This window comes from Carcharodon carcharias, chromosome 10, assembly GCF_017639515.1.
Source record: "Carcharodon carcharias isolate sCarCar2 chromosome 10, sCarCar2.pri, whole genome shotgun sequence".
Lineage (NCBI taxonomy): Eukaryota > Metazoa > Chordata > Chondrichthyes > Lamniformes > Lamnidae > Carcharodon > Carcharodon carcharias.
In genome coordinates this window covers 162,483,789-162,506,255 of record NC_054476.1, presented here as the reverse complement: position 1 = coordinate 162,506,255, position 22,467 = coordinate 162,483,789, and the positions used below count along the sequence as shown (strand labels likewise).

Here is a 22,467-nt window from a genome sequence, read left to right as displayed (position 1 = left end):
CTTTTAAAACTGGAGTCTCATTCCTTCAGATTCTAATTATTGGAGACTTAAACACATTTTACTTTTTCTGTCTGTCTGTCTGTCTGTCTCTTAATCCCACATTTTTCCCTCTCCTTTTGCTTTTGGTATATAATTTGACTCTGACACTTCCTGGTTCAGACTCTGCGCTGCACCTTAATGATTCTCCAATCTGATGGGTTAAGGGGAAATGCGGTTTCTTGCCCTACTCACGCAGGTCCTAGGCCCCTATAGAGAGTGGCTCCCTAATTTACACGTTTCAATGCGAAAGCTCATAAAAAGTCTTTGGGTAAGTGTGATGAATGGCTGGCACCATCTGTTTGCTGCTGATTGGCCAAGTTCCCTAACAGAAGGAACCGATGGGCCTGGTTGTTAATTAGTTTACAGGAATAGGCGTATGCAGTTTGGGTTGTGCTGAGGGATTACATCAGAGTGATATGGGATGACTCCCCTTTTGCCTTCCTCTCATTCAGTTGTAGTTCCCAGGTCTGTTCTTTTCTCTTTTTAAAAAAAAGGTACGTGCAGTTGGACAAAAATCACCCCTCTGCTTGTTCTCAAAGTAATTTCTTTGTCTTTCCACTATGCTTCTCTCTAACTAAACTGGGTGCAGTGCAATGTCTCCATAAACTTGCATTGTGCAGCCAGTATTTTCACACTTCAATTTTTTTGCTTGTGGTATTTATATTGGAATAAGGCCTGCGAATGAGCTTCTGGCTGCTGCATGGCTTTGCACGCTTGGGAATTAATAGGAGCATTGGTATATTTGATGATTCATAGTAGTTATACACAATTGTATGAATTTTGAATAAAACAAAATCAACACCAGCTTACTTACCATCTTAACTCTTGAGCTATTCCTTCCATTACCATCTTAGTAACTAGTTTATATAGATACCATTTACTGAATTATAGTTAACACTGATTTATAAGATATCTCATGAGTGTCTCAACATGTCACACAATGAATAGCTTTTTTTGAAGTGATGTAGCTGCTGTATATTTTCAAAGTCTGAGTTTATTTATTGTTAGGTCACTTGAAATGGCAATGAGTTACTGCTGGCCATGAACTTCAGGTGATGTTTCATGTCCTTTGATTCTGACTTATTTGCTTTGTCAGATGTCTCTATTCAATTCTTTATTAATTTTTTTTTAGGATGAAGCGTAATTAAAGCGGGTGTACCTCACCTACCCCCTCGTTCCCCTCCCATAGATCAATTCCAAAATATGGGAGGAAAGTTGAGAGTGCTGCAGTTGTGTTGTGAGAGATGCAATTGCTGCCCCTCTGGGTTATATGTAACCCATCACCTCTCCGTAGCAATTGACCGCAGACACGTAGAATGAATACCTTCAGTTGTCTATGTTTTGTGCAGACAGATAAATTTGTTTAATCAGGTAGGAAGCACTGAAGTTGTTAATGATGCACAGCAACAGTTTTGCAAGACACTGCTCCTGGTGAACAGACCTGCTGAGTGAGGTTATGGCCCAAGGTAACACTATAGATCTGATTCTGTTACCTTCTGCTCCCATCTAGCAAGTTTGCAAGCTTCACCATATATGTCCCTTATACTTTGTGATGGCACTTGTGTTTATTTACTTGGAATGTATTATTTGTTCATTCCAAAATATGTTGCTAATTAAGCCCAAAGTTTTCTGATTATGTATATTTTTGTTTTATTTACTGTCTCCCAATAAAAACGCCTGATGCCATCCTTTTTTAATCTAAATTAATACTCAAAGTAAAATCAGATAGGTGAGTTATGTTGCATTTGGGTATTATGTGGGAGTTAAATTAGATGCGAGCTAGAGCTGATCTATATAAAGGTACAAATAAGCTCACCCAGTGTAGGGTTCTTTTTTTGGCAGAAGCATAGAATGAACATTTTGGCACAGTTAGAAAATCTTGCATGGCCCACAGATCTCCTTATCTAAGCTTCCCAATATGCATTTGTGGTGGGTGTGGGTCTCAGCTATAAGTTTAAAATCGCAAAAAGTTACTGAAACATGATTTAAGCTTCTTGATTCTTACTTAAGGACAGTTCAAAATCACTGCTTGGCCAGTCTTCACATCACTTCCATAATTCCAGCCAGCACAGAACTACATTAGGTGACAGAATATCATCAAAAAAACCCGATGCTTGTTAACTTGAGCAAGAATTTAAAGCAATTGTCTGCAAGATGTGAAACTTGACTGTCATTTTTTGGTTATTGTCATAGGCCTTTGTCCAAAGAAGGTGGTGGCTTTCACCAAAAACTTCAAGGCTGTGCCACATTACAAACTTGCCCAGAATGTAGCAACTGGTGGTGATCTTCTGCAAGCTTACCTTCAGAGACAAGTTATCCAGGAAACATCGCAAGTGTTCAAGAATGTCATTCCTGCAGAAGGAAAGCCAGTTACAAACCAGAAAAATACAGGTAATTATTATCCAATGAACTATTCTGAAATAGAGAAACACAATGACCCTGACATTTAGTTTGGAATATTTGATATTATGCCAAATAAATGCCTCATTATAGTAATGATTTGGTATTCGCCTTAAATATGTCTTGCATCTTACTCAGTGTATAAAACCCCACTTATGTTACAGAAGTCCTTTCTAATATTTATAGTCTCCCTAATTCTTTCAATTCACCCCATTCTTGTTTATGGGAAATAATTCCAAGGTCAGGATTGTGACTTTAGTTTGATTGGCTTAGACTTCTCCCGGTTGCTAGCAAAAACGCTTAGCAGCCAGCGATGAAACCAGCTGCAGCCTTGGTTTGAAAGGGTCTTCTGAGAGAGAGGATTAAATCCCAGTGTCCAGTGCTGTTGAAAACAGATGATCTATGTTTTCCAGAGCACCTGATGAAAGGTGATTGACCTGAAATGTTAACCCTGTTTCTCTCTCCACAGATGCTGCCTGACCTGCTGGGTATTTCTAACATTTTCTGTTATCTCAGATTTTCAGCAGCATTTTGCTTTTGGTTTTCACATTTGTGATAACGTGTACTTAACATATCAGTGAAACATGCATGAATCAACTTTGTTCATTCCTCTCTCAGTCTTGTTGTCTGTTTATAAAATACGTGTGTGTGAGACGCACAGTACTTTGTCATGTATCCAATGAACATAACCTTGCGGAATGTGTCATTTCCCAGTGTCCAGACCCAGCAGGTTGATGTCTAAGGTGAAAATCAAGGAATCTTGTAAATATATTATTTCTAGCCTCAGTTGCAAATATCAATTTCCCTAAACACAGAAATACTCATTGTAAACTACATAGGGATTTTTTTTAATTTAATGTCTCAAACTATATCAAACATTTGGCCTTTTTTTCTGTGCATGAGCAATTAAAAATCTCCAGCTTCAAAGCCCCAAGTGGAATTTTCAAATCAATCCCAGCTAGAAGGTTGGGCATGTGTGTGGGGAGAAACTTCTTGTAGGCGTTTCTAAATGACCAATGAAATGAGTGTGTTCAGTAACTAATTCTAGGCCTGCCCACCAAAACTGTGCAATTCCTGTTTAGTTAGTGAATGTATGAGCCAATTAGCATCACTGTTTTTTTGCTCTATACACGTGAGACACCTTCTGAGATACAATTAAAAACCTTGTCATTGTAAAAACAGTGGAGAGATTGTGCAAAGTAGATTTTGTAGAATGTTACTGGGCACAAGAGGTTACATTTATGAAGACAGGTGAGAAATTAGAGCACTGTTTCATTGCAATTGATGGAGAATGTTGAAGTCCTTTGAAATTATAAGGGGTTATGTTATGTCAGATAGAGGAAGACTATTTACATTGGTCAACAAAATGATAATAAAAGGACACAAGTTTTGGATAATCACTGGAGAATTAAAAGGTAATAGAAGATTAGATTGTAGAGATTGTGCTGAGGTCAGCTCCTGATCTCATAACAGCCTTGGGGTCAATCATGGACAAAAGAGCTGAACTCCAGAGATGAGGTGAGACTGACTGCCCTTGATGTCAAGGCACCATTTGGCTGAATATGGCATCAAGGAGCCCGAGCGAAACTGGGTTCAATGGGAATCAGGGGAAAACTCTCCTGGTTGGCATCATACCTAGCATGAAAGAAGATGGTTGCGGTTGTTGGAGGTCATTCATCTCAGTTCCAGGACATCACTGCAGGAGTTCCTCAGGGTAGTGTCCTTGGCCCAACCATCTTCAGCTGATTCATCAATGACTTTCCTTCCTTCAAACGATCAGAAGTGGGGATGTTTGCTGATGATGTTCAGCACCACTCGAGACTCCTCAGATACTGAAGCAGTCCATGTCCAATTGCAGCAAGACCTGGACAATATTCAAGCTTGAGATGATAGGTAGCAAGTAACATTCGTGCTACACAAGTGCCAGGCAATGACCATCTCCAACAAGGGAAAATCTAACCATTGCAGCTTGACATTCAATGGCATTACCATCACTGGATCACGCACTATCAACATCCTGGGGGTTACCATTGACCAGAAACTGAACTGGACTATATGTATAAATACTGTGGATACAAGGGCAAGTCAGAGGCTGAGAATCCTGACTCCCCAAAGCCTATCCATTTGTAAGGCGCAAGTCAGGAGTATGATGGAATACTCTCCACTTGCCTGGATGAGTGCAGCTCCGACAACACTCAAGAAGCTTGACACTATCCAGGACAAAACAGCCCACTTGATTGACACCCCATCCATAAACATTCACTCTCTCCACTACCGATGCATTGTGGCAGCAGTGTGTACCATCTACAAGATGCACTGCAGGAACTCACCAAGCCTCCTTAGACAGCACTTTCCAAACCCATGACACTACCATCTGAAAGGACATGGGCAGCAAATACATGGGAACACCACCAACTGAAAGTTCCCCTCCAAGCCACTCATCACCATGACTTGGAAATATCTCGCTGTTCCTTCACTGTCACTGGGTCAAAATCCTGGAACTCTCTCCCCAGCAGCAGTGTGGGAGTACCTACACCACATGGACTGTAGTGATTCAAGAAGGCAGCTCACCAGCACCTTCTCAAGGGCAATTAAGGATGTGTAATAATTCTGGCCTAGCCAGTGATGCCCACATCCTATGAATGAAAATTTTAAAAAGTACTCTACCACATACCATTGTTGCACAGCAAGGTGATAATAAAAGGACACAAGTTTTGGATAATCACTGGAGAATTAAAAGGGGAGTTTAGAGAAAGTCTTTCCTAGCAGATGATTAGATTGTGGAGTACTCTACCACATGCCATTGTTTGCACAGATGCCATTAGTATTTTTGAATGGTATTAAATAGGATATTCAAGGACATTGGAAGTGGGCAAAACAGTGCGATGAGACTAGATGGAGAAAAACAGTAGTATGAGCTATGAAGCCTATTTCTGTCCTGTAGTGATCAATGTACACTTTCTATTAGAGTCAGTGCATAGTGACATCAAGTAAAAAGTCATGGCCATTTTCATCCCCACATTCCTTCCAGGGGATGGGAACAATTGTAGTTCTACCATTGCTGGTTGTGTGCAGATACCTCAAACACATTCAGATGGTCAAACTTGGGACCGACCTGAATATCTGGATTAGAACCATATTAGACAGTATCTAATTACACCTACTAAGCTGTGGAGGGGGGGGGGGGGGGGGGTGGAACTAGTTGGAGGTAGCACAATACAGTGGTTAAGCAATCCCTTGCAGCAGCTGTTTCTGCTGCTTCTTAGCACAATGTTACCCTGACTGTCTTTCCACTTGGCCCCAAAACTAATCTTGTGATCATTATTGGTTTTCATTTTACGATTTGTGGGGTCTTTTTTTTCCCCCTAAACTTCTGCCGGGGTGCTGGAGCACTGACGTTTTGTTAGCCTGTGATTTGGATAAAAGATAATAACACAATTGGTCAGCAAAGAGCATTGCACTTCACCATCAAGGCTTTATAACCTCTTGCATTCTAGTCGATGTAGAAAATCATCAGCACTTGATCCAACACTGACAATAGTTAACTGATGTTATTGTCCAAACCCACAACTTTAGCTTGCTCCTCAATTTGAAACTTTCACTGTCAGTTATAGACAGTGAAAATTGCTAATTGAATCACTTGGTTGGTTGGGGTACGCTATGTTATTGCAGTTCCCTGATTTGTTCATCAAGTTACAGCTCATCAGAATTTGTCATCAAGATTTTCATTTTCTCAGCAAACTTATTGTCAGTATGGATTTAGCCCTTTTCTCTGTTATCTCAACATAGGCACTAGCCTGTGATCTTTTGTCTGCAACCCCAGTCACTGTAGTGGCTACAATGGTTGTGTTAGTATTGGCGCTTTTCAAATCATAACTCTTCATCAAGCGTTATCATCATGTCAGACACATATGACGGCATACACCAGGAGAGTGAAGCTTGAATGATTTTGAGGTTACCTGAACTTGATGCCTTGCTACTTCCTTAAAACACCACCAGCATTTGTGTTATTGTAAAATACTAGTGAACCTTCTGTGGCGGTGCTCATGGCAGAGGATATTATGAGGTGTGACTTTGTGAAGTGTGACTAGACAGGTTTGCTTTGTGAATCAGCAGAAGGTTCTCACTAACCTTTTACCCACGTGAGCATGTCGGGAAGGTATTTTGGATTATTTGAAGAGCTGGATGGACTCGGATGGATCAGCGATGAACTTGGAAACGCAACAAGCGAAATCTGAGAACCCCTTTGTTACTGAGACGGGAATTGTTCAGAGGGGATGAACACGCTCCCCATAATTATAGGGCACAAAAGACCTGTTATTTGGATCTTCCTGCCTTTGCAAACTGGATGTGGTAATATTTTTAATGAAGAAAAGTTATAACTCGAATAAAGGGACAATAGCGATATGGGTACAAAATTGGCTGAATAACAGGAAACAGTAGTAGATCATGGATGTTTTACAGACTGGAGGAATGTTTGTACTGGAGTTCCCCAGGGGTCAATGTTTGGACCTTTGCTCTTCCTGATATATACTAATGACCTGGACCTTGGTGTACAGGGCATAATTACAAAATTTGCAGATGACATGAAACCTGGAAGCATTGTGAGCTGTGAGGAGGATAGTGTAGAACTTCAAAAGGACATAGACAGGTTGGTGGAATGGACAGACAAGTGGCAGATAAGATTTTAATGCAGAGAAATGTGAAATGATTCATTTTGGTAGGACAAATACAGAGAGACAACATAAAATACAGGGTATAATTCTAAAGGGAGTACAGGAGTAGAAGGATCTGGGTGTGTATGTCCAGTCACTGAAAGTGACAAGACAGGTTGAGAAAGTGGTTAATAAAGCAGACAGCATCCTAGCTTTTATTAATAGGTGCAAAGAGTACAAAAGCAAGGAAGTTATATTAAACTTGTGTAGAACACTGGTTTGGACTCGACTGAAGTATTGTGCCTCGTTCTGGGCACCACACTTTAGAAAAGATGTTGAAGGTGTTGGAGACAGTGCAGAAAAGATCCATGAAAATGGTGTCAGGAACAAGGAACTTCAGTTACATAGACTGGAGAGGTTGGGACAGTTTTTCCTGGAGAGGAGAAAACTGGGAGATTTGCTAGAGGTCTATGTAATCTTGAAGGGCCTGAGCAGAGCAGATAAGGAAAACCTGTTCCCGTTGGTGGAAGGATTGAGAACGAGAGCGCACAGATGTAAAGTAATAGGCAAAAGAAACAATGGAGACATGAGGAAAAACCTTTTATCACACAGCAAGTGGTTCAGATCTGGAATCCGCTGCATGAAAGTGATGGAGGTAGGTTCAGTGGAGGCGTTCAAGAGGGAATTGGATTATTATCTGAAATGGAAGAATGTGCAGGGCTATGGGAGAAGGCCAGGGAATGGCACTTGCTCCTTCAGGGAACCAGTGCGGGCAAGAGGGGCCAAATGGCCTCCTTCTGTGCTGTAACCATTCTGTGATTCTGTTGTAACTTAAAATTAAAGCACACTGAATGCATGAAAGGTCCAGCACACTGATCCTTTATTCCACTGGCATCAAACCTATAAGTACATGCATGGAAAGCTTAATTAAAGAAACAAACTTTTCACAGGCGACCACTGTGGTCTGATACTCCAGACGTGCATGGAAACCATCGCGAGTTAAGCTCCTGGTCTCTAATCAGTCGGGTAGCAGACCTGGTTGTGGGACAGTGGGAGCAGGGATGCCTTGCATCGTACAGAAGCAGCAGTTAGTGATCGCAGCAAAGGAATGGGGTTATGAGCCACCCCACTCGTGGCATTCTGATTGTTAATTCCCCTCCACTGTGTAAAACAGATTACCTTGCCATCCAGACCACAAAGAGTATCTTCCTCACCTCCAGACTGTCCTCCTTGGTCACTGTGTGCCAGCTCCAGTTCACCTCACCAGTTCTCCAGACACTGACAGAGGCTTTGGGCTGCTCTATTCATGGCTGTTGCTCCTATCATGTTGCAGCTCACCATTCGAGGGCTCCTGCTCTTCTGCCTGCTGTGTTTCTCTCTCTCTCTTCTTTTCCCTCTCTCTCTCTTCTTTTCCCTCTCTCTCTCTTCTTTTCCCTCTCTCTCTCTTCTTTTCCCTCTCTCTCTCTTCTTTTCCCTCTCTCTCTCTTCTTTTCCCTCTCTCTCTCTTCTTTTCCCTCTCTCTCTCTTCTTTTCCCTCTCTCTCTCTTCTTTTCCCTCTCTCTCTCTTCTTTTCCCTCTCTCTCTCTTCTTTTCCCTCTCTCTCTCTTCTTTTCCCTCTCTCTCTCTTCTTTTCCCTCTCTCTCTCTTCTTTTCCCTCTCTCTCTCTTCTTTTCCCTCTCTCTCTCTTCTTTTCCCTCTCTCTCTCTTCTTTTCCCTCTCTCTCTCTTCTTTTCCCTCTCTCTCTCTTCTTTTCCCTCTCTCTCTCTTCTTTTCCCTCTCTCTTTCTCTTTTTTCCCCCCTTTGTGGCTGCTGCCTCCGTGCTCAAGGCCTCTGGCTCTGCCACCTAAGGGCACCGTCCTTCCCTCATCGGCACCTGTCAGCGGAGGCCCAGCTGCTGGAACTGGTGCAGTTGTGGGGAATGCCCCACAGAAGGTGGGATCTGGCGTGTCCAGCCCCACCCTGAAGAAGGAGCTCTGCGGACTCCCCACTACCCTATGATTCTGTGAAGGAAATAGAGAAAATCGATTCTGCTTTTTTCACCTAAAGTCAAGTTCTGCAATTCTCTGGATAATGTATTTATCTTTTCTTTCCAGAGTGTGGGGCCTGCATTTTTTTAAAAAAAATGTTCTTTCCCACTTTATTGAATTCCCTGTAACCCAATGGAACTTGATTGAGGAGGGTAGACACATGACTTGCACTCAACCCTACCAATGACAGTTTGAAACTGGCCTCTCTGGGTGGCCATGAGTCATTTTGGATGATTCTCCTTTTGAATGGATGTTGGCTGGGCTGGAGCGTTTCAGCTATGAAGAGAGACTGGATAGGCTGGGGTTGTTGTCCCTAGAGCAGAGAAAGCTGAGGGGAGAAATGATAGAGGTATACAAAATTGAGGGGGGTAGATAGGAAGAAACTTTTCCCCTTAGCGGAGGTGTCAATAACCAGGGGGGCATAGATTTAAGGTAAGGGACAGGAGGTTTAGATGGGTTTTAAGGAAAGATCTTTTCACCCAGAGGATGGTTGGAATCTGGAACACACTGCCCGAGGTGGTGGTAGAGGCAGGAAACCTCTCAACATTTAATAAGTATTTAGATGAACACTTGAAACACCGCAGCATACAGGGCTACCAGTCAAGCGCTGGAAAATGGGATTAGAATAGATGGGTTGATGGCCGGCATGGACACAATGGGCTGAAGGGCCTGTTTCTGTGCTGTATAACTCTATGAATTCTGCCCTCACCCCCTGTGTGGAAGAGCAGGGTTGCCGATTGATAACCTCCCTATCCTTGATAAATGGAATACACTCTATAGGATCATGGATGTATATGTGGACACTATCACTGTGATTAAAGTGTAATTTTCCACCTTCCCATCCACCCTCCACCTCACAAGACTATGATTATTCATGTTAACTTTGTTTATATAAAATATTTTCAGGGCAATGTTGGATTTTCTCCTGCCTCAATGCGATACGGCTTCCACTGATGAAGAAATTCAATATTGAAGAATTTGAGTTCAGTCAATCCTACTTGTTCTTCTGGGATAAGGTACTATAAAAACATTTCATGCATCTACATAATGTATCATTGCTTTTGTGGAAGCGAAATACCTTAGAATATAAACTGATTGATTAAGCTCTGAAGTGTAGTTTTGTACAATGCATTGTTTACATGCCTGAATATATTGAATCAGTATACCGTAACCATTAAGATGTGATAAGAGATATCCGGAAGCTCTTTGACCTGTCAAATGTCTGATTTTTGAACCACCTGTGTTATGTGAAATCTTGCAAGTACCTGAGGAGAAAGAATTAAGGCCAGTGATACAGAAGTTTTTAACACAAACAACAGTGACATTGAATTAAGATTACAATTCCCATTCAGTGCTGATTTTATGGTATACATCACTTAAATTCCTTCATGTACTTTGTAATCCTCCTAATCTATTCTAATAGCTCAGAGGTGGTCAGTTTGAAGCATTTTCTTTGCTTCTCTAAAGATTTTGAATTACTTTTCATTTGAGTTATATCTTTTGGAATTGTGTGGATTATTGTGATGCAAGAAATGCTTTTCAGTTTTTGTTTGGGGAGCAAGTTTCCTGCAAATATTCACACCTTGCAGAGCTCCTGCTAATACCTGCACACGTGGGGAGAATCCTAGGGAAGTATTCAGATGGTGATGGTATAAGGGGGTCTGAGTTGTTGTGGCAACATGTACTTTTACATGGAGTTATGGACAGTGAAGGTAGAGGCTCCAACTTTTCCATCACATCTCTCAGGAATCTCTCCTGCTCTTAATGTCTGCCATTGGTGTGTGTTGGAAGGATTTTCTGGTTAATATCAACCTATTTTGCTGCATTTTGAACACACAGGTCCTGGGTGGGACTTGAACCTGGAGCTTCTGGCTCAGAAGCAGGGACTCTCACATTGAACCACAAGACCTCAAGTATTTGGATAACTGTTCTACTTTCTAAGTTGGTATTAGTTAGTCAGAGGAAAACAGTGCAGTGTATGTGGAACACCACAGTTAAGTCAAATGAGCACGGGAAAAGGGGATGCTCCAGGCACTGTATCCATAGTGATGTTCTTGGCCAGTGTGAAAACCTGCGACATTGAAGCATCGTATTATTTTTGAACGTAAATATTTTCCCTTTCACAGATTGAGCGTTGCTACTACTTTTTGAACGCGTTCATTAAGATTGCGGAGAGAACCGGCAAAGATGAAGAACCCTTTGATGGTAGACTTTTGCAATTTCTGCTAATGAATCCCACAAATGATGGAGGCCAGTGGGATATGCTTGTCAATCTCATTGGTAAGACCCATTTTTTTATTTGTTTTAAAACTGAAATAATAATTACCTGGTAATGGGATAGGATCTGCTGTAATAGGGCAATGAAGAGCACCCACTGTTATTTAGACTTGCTTATTTTAACTGTGATAATATTTTCCATCGCTAACTACTAAGTGGAACAGCGAGTGGATAGAGAGCAATTATTTCCACAGATTGGGGATTCTAGGACCGGGGGCATATCATCTACAAGTTAGAACCAGACCTTTCAGGAGTGAAGTTAGGAAACATTTTTACATACAAAGAGTGGTAGAAGGTTGGAACTCTCTTCTAGAACAGCAATTGATGCTGGATCAATTGTAAATTTAAAATCTGAGATCTGAGTGATTAGATTTTTGTTAGCCAAAGATATTAAGGGACATGGCACAAAGGTGGGTATGTGGAGTCGGGTTGCAGATCAGCCATGATTTCATTGAATGGCAGAGGGGGCAAAATGGCCGACTCGTGTTTCTAAGTTCCTATAAGTTGCTGAAAGTGGGAGCTGATAATGATGCAGCGAGGGACATTTGGCATCTGGAATCTGAGTCAACAAGTAAGTGACTGTATCTCCTTAAACAATCAGATTGAAGCATTATGAAATTAACTGCATAAACACTACAAAACAAGCAGGAGAGAGAATACAAAAGCAAAATACTACAGATGCTGAAAATCTGAAATAATAAACAAAGTGCTGGAAGTAACAGGTCAGACAGTTAACATTGCACATCTGTGACCTTTCATTGGAACATATTGTAAAAGAGAGAATAATTAAATTTAGCAAGAAATGAAGAGTTAAAAGAAAAATTAAATTTTGAATTTTTTAAATCTCCAACAATTAAAACCTCAAGGAATGAGATTCCATGACTCCACACTTGTAATAGTTCATTTTCAATGCCAGAGAGGTTAATTTTCAATGCCAGAGAGGTTGACTGGCAGTAAATTAATACTTGTCACATTGTTAACCGGGTACTTGGACACAACTTGATATTCTGTGGCAAGTTTAGTTTGTATCCACAGCACAAATACAGCATCTTCATAATTCCTGCATCCCAGTATGAATCGGACATCTTTGCGAAAACAGTATATCACTAACAGTGGGGAGTGGCACATCTGCAACAACAACCTTTGGATTTAATTGTGCACCTGCTTGTCGTCTGAAGTTGCTGTGGCGATTTGTTTGCAAATAGTGTTGGATGCCTTTAGCCTAGTGGTTATTTCAACAGCGAATGATGGTGCATTATGTTCCCTTTGTAAAGCAAATAGTAAAAATTGGAGAGGACCGGAATAATTTCTCTCATGTTTTTACATTTCCATTCTACCTTCCCCAGCTCTTCCTGCCTCTTTTTGTCGAAGCTTTCATATGTGATCTGAGTTAAGGATTGGACTGGGACTCATAGAACATAAGAGTACCAACATATCGCAAGCTGTCCTCTGTTTACCATGTCTGTTGTACAACTGATGAGGAAATATTGCAATGACAGCTGCTGGATATGAAATCACAAGTTCATGTATCTAAAATGTAGTGCCTAGAAGAATTGAGTTTGCAGCAGAAGCTCCATAAATCCAACTGGTGAAGCTCTGCTTGATTGGGCAATGTTGTGTGTCTATATGTTGCAATACACTTAAACATTTTAAAGTTGTTGTTTACCGCACCATGCCTTGCTATCTGCTTTTCAGCTAGAGAGGGGGGAAGGGCGCAGAGGACATCCAGAAGGAAGGACCCGGTGAGATGCAGCGAGGGAAGTTTGGCATCTAGTTTGGTGAGATGCCGCAGTTGAATAGGTTGCTGCATCTGTAAAAGTTCACAGCTGAGTAATGTCCTCCTGGGTTACTTGCTGAAATAGACCTGACCCCCTAGGGAATTTTACTGTAGCAGAATCAAAAGCTTCATGATGAGGGGAACATTAATGAAAAGGGGAAGGAAAAAAATAATTCTTTGATTTTCATATATAGGAGCAAGCGAGAGTACAAACCAAACTCCTGAGTTATTCCAGTGTTTTGGAAGATGGCATCTGTGAGCTTGGATTGAGAAGTCCGATTTCTGAGTGCCCATGACCAGACAGGCAGTTGGATCCAAAGCAATCACGTACCTTGCAGTCTTCTGAATAGAGCAACTTTGGGCAGCACTGGGTTAGTTGACTGTCCTGTCACTCCTGACGTGTGTCAGGGCCCAATGTAAACCTGTGGAACTGAAGTGTCCTCTCTGCTGGCCTTGCAAGTTCTATTTTAAATGCGCTTGAGAAAATTCAACCTAGTTCTTATAGCCAGAGGTGAAAACTCCTACTATGTCGTGCCGCTGGACATTCTGAATCAGGAAACAATAAGGATGGTTCCCACAGGAGGTAGAGTAATTCACCGTGCTGACTGAAGAAGCAGAGATCTGAAATAGAAGAGGGAGCGACAGGCACGCTTACGGAGAAGGGGTGATTAGGTGACTTTAAAATCTACCCTGTGCTATTTGGAATATTTGTTGCAGACATTAGGTGCACCAAATGGAGAAGCCTTTCATGGACCTTTTTTATTAAATCAGAACAATTATAAATTTGTAATTATCAATTAAGAAAGAGACCTCAGTCTTGAGCTTTAAAGGAGTAAAAAGAGGAAGCAAAACTGATGATATAAGGAAGCTCCTTTAACATATTTTGGGATGGAAAAAAAAAATCTCTTCTCTACCTTATAGAGAAACATGGAATTATGCCAAAGAGGTGCTTTCCTGAATCCCATAGTTCGGAAGCCAGCAAGGCGATGAATGATGTTCTGAATCACAAGGTACGAAGAAGCTAACATGATTGCTGTAAAATTTGCTGCGTGCTTTCTACACATTGTATTCCGAGCTGAAATCTTGGGAAGTAGCGCAAAGGTGGCCCGTGTGCCCCGTGACCGAGATCGGGAAACTATTGGAAAGTTTCATCCAGCCTGTATATAACGTTGCAACGCGTCCTGGGGCGGAAATTTGCATCCCATGGGTGGGTGTGTGTGTCTGACCCGATCGGGCGTAAGATCGCGCGAGATGACTTCGGGCGAGTGTCCCGACATCATCGCACACGGTGCGATGTTCCGCTCAGCAGGCGCGCGCTAAAGTCCAACCTTATGGTTGACAGACAGATCAGCCAGGGAGCCTTTGCATTTTTTTCATCGAACCTCTTCAAAGGGCAGGATGAAATTTCCATAATGAAATGAAAATTAAATATTTGTGGACATCATTTTTAGCAGCTATATTTTCAGGTGCTTGATTGTGATGCATGGACATTTATTTTTATTTTTGCTGTTTTTTTTTTTAAACCTTTTATTTGATCATCTTTTAAGGTTTGCAGTTTCCTGAGGCAGCTGTTTGACTTCAGCGAGCTTTCCTGTTAAACTCCCAATAGTTGTTTTGAAACGAAGACCAAAACCAAGGCACTCCTTCAGACAGAGTTAAATTTTTATTTTATAAAGATTACTTATTTATAATGTTTATTGTCCTGTTTTGTCAAAAAGACCTTTGAAAATGTCCGCAACCAATGAATTCGGTAGCAGCTTCAAGCTGGGGTCAGTTTTGACCATCTGTTATCGTAATCTTCTTGCTTCACGCTCCGATTCCAAAAGCACATCTCCCTCACAGGCTGGTTCTTTCACATTTTTTGGTTGCTGTCATTCATAAATTCCACACGGACCTGAGTACACTGTCCCTGGGATCCCATCCTTCCAAGAACTTGAGGAACCCGGGGCCAGCTTGACACTCCGAGTCCGTGGACCCTCCATGGTGGTGGTGGTGGTGGATTGCTTGTCATAAAACTCTCCGCTAAGAACTAGCCCCAGCTGTTATCCCTTTGATACAACAAGATGGGTGCTTAGTTAAACAACATAATAATTAGCAGTTGAACTTCTTTAACCGTTTTCTTCCCTAACATTTCCCGCAACGCTCACCCACGCCCACAGAGAGGTCATAGTCTGCCCTCAACCCGCCCGGATCGTGGCAACACCGAGCTTCTCACCGTTAATTGGCCAGCTGGCATGAGATCCCAGTCGGTGGTGGGGGGGCTGCCAAACAGAAAGTTCAGGCCTTAGTCTTAACAGTGAGGATATTTGGAGGATGGCCAATTTAGCGTTTAAGGTAGCGATGACCATATAAGTACGACCAAATGGGAAGAGACCAGGAAGGGGTGGGAGAGGAGACGTTCAAGGGGCTGAATGGCCTATTCCTCTTCACCATGTTCTTAAATGGACATCAGAAGAAAAGCAGCGACGAAATCTTGAGTCGGTGCCGTTTTTGCCTCTTGAGCCCGAAGGGTCTGGTTTCAAGTCTCATTCCCGCTGAACACAAGTCAAAGCTGGTGCCAGGGCAGTACTGAAGGTGTGCTGCACTGCCAGAGGTGGCATCTTTTGGACGAGACATTAAACCGAGGCCACATCTGCTGCTCGGGTGGATGTAACAGACCCCATGGCACTATTTCGAAGAACCGGTGGTGGGGGGGGGGGGGTGGTGGTTGCTGTTATCCTGCGTGTCCTGACCAATATTTATCCTTCAGTCAAATCATCTGCTCATTTAAAACATTGTTTGTTTGGGGGAGCTTGCTGCAAGCAAATTGGTTGCCAAGTTTCCTATATTACACCAGTGGCTATGCTCAAAAAGTGTCCCTGTTAGCTGGTTGTAAAGTGCTAGGAGATGCCCTGCGCTCTCGAAAGAAATAAATGCAAGTCTTTTTTTTTCCGTTTTGACCTTTGTGGTAACTGTTGCAATTGGATAATTTTACTTCCTTTTCTGGTGCCTAGCTGCGAGAATATTGTTGCCGTCTAAGAAAGCTGGTGAAAAACGGATCGTCCAAGGATGAACTCTCGGCTGAAAAGGACAATATGATTGAGGAGGTGAGCTTCTTTTGTTAATAAGTATTGGCGATTCAATGTATTTTTGAATTTGCGGCTTTTGGATTGAATTTGGAACCCTACATCTAAGAATCCAGTGTGACACCCGACTCTAGCCCCCCCCCTCCCCGACCACCTGACTACCCCTCGACCTGACCACACGCCCGCCTAGACATTTGTTCACCCCCTTCACTAACCCACACTCGTTCATTAAAAGACATGAGACCGTTAAAAACTAACCTGAATACAACAGCTACTTTCCTAAAAAAGGAGGCGGGGGGGGGGAGGTGGTGTGGGCTTGTCTTCTCCTCTGCCCCGCCACTTTCCTACGCTCGCTGGAATTATCCTGGAGTGTCTGCGCTGCCCATTTCTGCTTCAGCCGGGATCGGAAGATACGGCTGAAAACGGGTAGCGTGGTCAAGTCGGAGAGAACTTTGCGGGTGGCAGCAATGCACCCAGCGTTGGCCTAAATCTCCCAGTCAGTGGCAATCGTGGATTACTGCACCATTCATGAGTAAACTGTATGTAAACATCACACATCGTCTAACACCTGTGATACGCTTATCTCTTATTTCTGTTGTGATGAAGCAGAAATACTTAACCTGAAGCCAGAGGTCAGGAACTCCAGTTCCCGATGAGCCTCGGGCCTTCTACATGTCTGTGGACCTGGAAATGGCCATACGTGCGCAGCTTATTTATTTTATCTTCGGGCTGGGAACCGGCCCTGTGCAGAAGCATAGAGGAGCAAACAGCGTGAAAAAGCAGGTGCCCGTTATCTTGTAGGTGTCCCAGGGAGCAGGACACTGGAGAGGGGGGCAGGGAAAATGTCCCAAACCAGGGAGGGGGACAGGGAGAGCTCCCAGAAGGAAGTCCCGGGTTAAGGGACTAAGGGACCCTGGATCAGGACAGGTCCTGTGAAGTTAAGCTTCAAAGAAAGAAGCAGAGAAATAGGCTGTGGGTTAAAGAAAGAGGTTGCAGTGGGCAGACTGGAAGTGAAGTGGACACGAGAGGAACCCTGAAGATCTAAGAAGGCAGCTGAAGGTTGGTGACTCTGTGCTGTGAGCTGTTGGGGAAGAGGTAGCCCTTTGAAGCAGTGGTGTTCTGCTTGGCACGGCCAAAAATCTGAAATTGCGCTTGGACAGTGATGCCCCAGCGTCCTTGTCAATCCAGGGGAAAAGGAATCTTGGAAGGCAGGATTGAAAACCCGTGAAGTAGGCCATTGTTGAAACCATCCAAGTGGGAGTGGCTTTTGGAAAGAATTCCAAGGCGGGATCTTCAAATGTGGGGATTGGAAACCCTTGGGAAAGGCACAGTTGATTGGCTCACAATGTGAGAGGCATCTGGGTGGATTGATCATGAAAACCATGGAATCTGCTTTACCCACACCTGCTATTTATTGTGATGTGTTCGTTGTGTGTGGGAGAGAGAAGACAAGGATTTCAAACTCTCTGAGAAGAGAGACGACAAGGCTTTAGGGACCGTCGTTAACTGAATGATCAGTGCTAGGACTCGGACTGAGTTTAAGGAACTCATTTGTTTGCTCTGCAGTTGAGGAAACATTGGGTTTAAGAGAGTGAGATTTTTGGGTGTCTTGGGGAGGGGGTAAAGAGTTGGGGGTAAAACATCAAGTGAATGCTCAGGAATTCACCTGCAGAAAATCATTTACAATTGTGTCAGTCCCAAGCAAGAAGCCGTTGTGCCAAGCTAGGGGTAATTCTTCACTGGTTTGTGTGTCTCTAAAGATATTGCTGGGGTAAAGGAACAGTGGGAATTTGAATCGCCGCCTTGTGTTTATATTGAGTCTTTCCAACCTTGTTTGTCTGGTGCAATTTAGTTCGCTTTTCTTGTTTTAATAAATGTTTTATTCTTTCAGCAGATTCCTGTGAATTTGTTCAGTAACCTACCTTTTAAAAAAAAAATGTTAGGATCATTCAAACCAGGTTTGACCCTGGGATCTGACTTATCCAGTATTATCAGCTGGGATCGTAACACTGTACTTGTCTAATTGTACACTTTATCGGCAAAATAGTAAGTACTGTATTAGTGGACTATTAGTTACTGTATAAACTGTGTAAAAGTCAAATTTTTGTGACCAGCTTTTTAGGCCAAAAGTTAAGGGGTTGACTTTTATGTGGGTAATGTTTTTAAGGAATTGACGTTTTTAAGGGGTTAAGTGAGGGGAGATGTGGTAAATTAAAGGGAAAGGACAAGGCAATAGTACAGCTAGCAACATGGATAATGGTAACCAGAGTGTGGCAGGAAGGGACAAAGTGTACAAACTTTAGAGGGCACCAGGAGCTAAGGCCAGAGTTGGAAAGATAGTAACAAGACAGAGCTAAAGGCTGGAGTTTTCTGCTCCCATCGGTGACGGCTGTGAGTGGCCAATCTGGCAAGAAGGCCAAAAATCTGTCTAACACCGACATGAAAACCAGTTTGCGATCGTCTGCTCCGCCTGTCAGTGCTGGGCTGTGTTCTCCACTGCCGCTCGTTGAGAACCTAATTTCAATACTTTCGCAACTCGTTATGAGCCCTGTTTGCCGGAATCTCTCACACATACGCATACATATACACATACATACACATACATACACATACATATACACACATACACATACATATACACACATACACATACATACACACATATACACACATACACATATACACACATACACATATACACACATACACATATACACACACATATACACACACATATACACACACACATATACACACACACATATACACACACACATATACACACACACATATACACACACATATATACACACACACATATATACACACACACATATATACACACACACATATATACACACACACATATATACACACACACACATATATACACACACACATATATACACACACACACATATATACACACACACACATATACACACACATACACACATACACACATATATACACACATACACACATATATACACACATACACACATACACACATATATACATATATACACATACACACACACACACATACACACATTGGTGTGATTGCACAGCAACTCGTTTCACAACTGTACATAAGCAACGTGCACCTGGCGAGCTGCACTTCACTCGGGACTTCAAAGTTTGTTTGCCTACCTTGCTTCGGGCAGCCCTCGCAATCATCAGCGCCAGGCTTCACAGACAGCGCCACCTCACTTTGAGAGGGGCTCACGGGCAGGTCTCTACCTACCAGACCAGTCATAAGGCGGGAGTGGCTTTTCAACATCTGCAGGGCTCGGGCTTGCTTGGGGAAGGAGGAGAAGTGGCCTCAGGCAAGGGGAGGGGCTGCAGGGCGAGGGCTGTTCTGGGGAAGTGGGGTATCCCAGGATGTGTGTGGGGGAACATGTTGATCTGTGCAAGTGGCCTCAAGATGGTGAGGGCTGAGGAGGCAGCCTCCAGAGTAGATGAGGCCAGATGGAGATGTGAGGGTGTGTGTGAGAGAGTGAGTGGTGATGTCCCTTGAGCTGGCAGTGAGTGAGATGCCAGTCAATGTGTGGTGGGCTTGTGAGTGTGTGAGTTTAGAGTGATGAGATGGTTGCCTTACTCTGGTGGCACAGATGAGATCATTCACCCTCTTTCTGCACTGGATGGCCGACCTCTTCTGTGCAGCGTTGGCACTGACCCCCTCTGCCACAATACTGGGTTCAAGTTCAGTCTGCGCGTCTTATGACCTATTAGTCCAATGTTGCTAGTGAGAGTACTCAACATGTTTCTGCCCTACGTGAATATTTTTTCATCTTCCAAAACATCTTTCAGATACTGTCCTTGAGAGATGTATTTATATGTTGACTAGCAGCCCATCCACCACCATTCACTCCCTCCTCCTTTGACGCATAGCAGCAGCAGTGTGTAGCATCTGGGAGATGCACTGCAGCAACTCGCCAAGGCTCCTTCGACAGCACCTTCCAAACTTGTGACCTCTACAACTTAGAAGGACAAGGGCAGCTGGTGCATGGGAACACTGCCAGCTGCAAGTTCCCCTCCAAGCCACACACCATGAATTGGAAAAACATCGCTGTTCCTTCACTGTCGCTGGGTCAAAATCCTGGAACTCGCTCCCAAACAGCACTGTGGGTGTACCCACACCACGTGGATTGCAGCGGCTCAAGAAGGCAGCTCCTCAAGGGCAATTAGGGATGGGCAATAAATGCTGGCCCAGCCAGCAACACCCAAGTCCTGTGAACAAATAATTTTATTGTTGAAATCCAAGGATTGAACAAGACTTGTAAGACTGCCAAACGGCCATGTTAGTGTTAGTGTTGGCTGATCTCTCAGCATGGATTACATCATTGACACAGTGGGATTTAACCTTGGGTGGAATTTTCCACATCCGGTCACCGCCGGTGTTTTCCGGTCAATGGGCTTCAGGCTGGGGCGCTGTCTCGCCTGTGGCGGGTTCCCACCCGCGATAGGGCCGGAAAATCCTGGCCCTCGTCTCAAATGAGCAAACTATTTCTTTTCCCTTTTGCATAGTCCTCCTGGTCTCAAATTCCACCCTCCTTTGATCCATCTTTTGTTTTGCGAGGAGCTTCATCCATCCAGCCTTTCTTGTGAATGTAGGCGACCTTTCTGAAATTTCTCTTAGGGAAAGGTTTTGGATTGGAGCGTCAATATCGGCTCCAGTTTCGTGCTGTCCACCGTACGGGATGGAACTGTTGTGCACCGGGTCTTCTCACAGCTGGTGGTCTTTACAAGGAGGGCTTTTTTCACCAACCTTGGCAGTAGTCCAGTTGGTATGCATCGCAAAGTTCAGTGGTGTTTCAGCCATAATTTCAAAGCAGGCCAAGCGACATGCATTCTTCTCTTAATGTCGGATGACGAAAGGTGGAATCTGATGATATCATCGGGTTCAGGTGGCATATGGTATGAATGTTTGGCTTCCTGATGGAGTGCTAAATCATGCCTTCCCATGAGTCTTACGCACCACCCTGACGCTGGCCTTGAATTCTGGAATACCGTCTTTCTTCGCTTGTTTGAGGGCGTAGAGTTGGATGGCTCTGCACGTGATAATATGACCGTTTGGCGATTACTTGTTTAGCCATTCTGCCACCAACTCTGCCTTTTTCCTCCAGTTAGAGGCCACTTGCTTGGTCTTTTTTCTTCTGCTGGCTCACTTATTGCGTGGCATTTTTTCTAGTTTCATTGGTATCTTTCTCCATTCTCTTAATTATTTTCTTGGAAACGTTAAATTCTCCTTGCTGCTGTACAGTTGTTAGTCGTCCTAGCGAATGCTACAAATTTCATTTTTAATTGAGCTGCGTACTTGTCATTCTTTCTCAAAAGGCATTGTTATAGCTCATGTGTTTACGCATTAGCCTTGTCAGGTTGGCTGGGAGATTGCCCAAAAACTTCAGTAACACATCATGTGATAAAACTGGAAGATCCAACAGCAGATACTAGATAATTACAGTATATATTATTGTAAAAGTCGATCTCGTGTATAAGGTGACCCCATGAAGTGGCGAAACGAAAATCTAAAGGCTCCTGCATCTACCTTCAAGTTAATGAATTGTAGCATTACCAGTGAGCAACTAATAATCACAACGCAGTTTGATCCCCAAAAAACCAGGGAGTTGACGTTTGCACGAGGTATATGGAAAAAATCCGATTTTTAGGCCAATATTCATGGGGTCGACTTATACACAAGATTGACCTTTACAATAATATGGTAATTATCCAGCATCTGCTGTTGGCTCTTCCAGTTTTATCACATGATGTATTACTCAAGTGCTCGGGTAACATCATGTGGTATTTGATGTAAAATGATGGCTTTTCTTTTTATTGTTCTCCTATAATAGTAACTTTACTTAAGAGCATGAGTAAGCATAGCCTTTTTACCTTTAATGTACTGTAGATTTTCAGTTCATGTCTATCTGCCGTGTGCCAATTCCTGCTCAGGCTTTCTCTTGCTTGTTGTCTTCAGAGAAACGTGTAGGAAATCTGTTGTTTCTTGCGATTGTCTAATACAATAGTACAGTCTCTTTTTGTTTAGTTTGCAATTCATGTTTTCCTGGTGTGTGCGATTGGCTGGACTATTGCTGGACCATCTCATGAGCGTTAGACGCCCTGGCAGAAACATGGGCAGTGAAATTTGATAAGTGTTCGCCCCCTGGTGCAAACTGGGCACAGGGCACAATCGGTGACTTGGAAGGGGTAAGCCAGAAGCACAT

At 43.1% G+C, this 22,467-nt stretch overlaps 1 protein-coding gene across 1 annotated transcript in view; it reads left to right on the top strand.

The window, feature by feature from the left end:
• Window positions 1-22,467, top strand: part of blmh (bleomycin hydrolase) — a 103,321-nt gene that overhangs the window by 2,257 nt on the left and 78,597 nt on the right. The window contains exons 2-6 of the mRNA XM_041198366.1: window positions 2,233-2,430; window positions 10,028-10,137; window positions 11,248-11,401; window positions 14,097-14,185; window positions 16,169-16,261. Of these exons, the coding sequence (XP_041054300.1) occupies window positions 2,233-2,430; window positions 10,028-10,137; window positions 11,248-11,401; window positions 14,097-14,185; window positions 16,169-16,261 (644 nt within the window). The remainder of the gene's footprint in view (window positions 1-2,232; window positions 2,431-10,027; window positions 10,138-11,247; window positions 11,402-14,096; window positions 14,186-16,168; window positions 16,262-22,467) is intronic.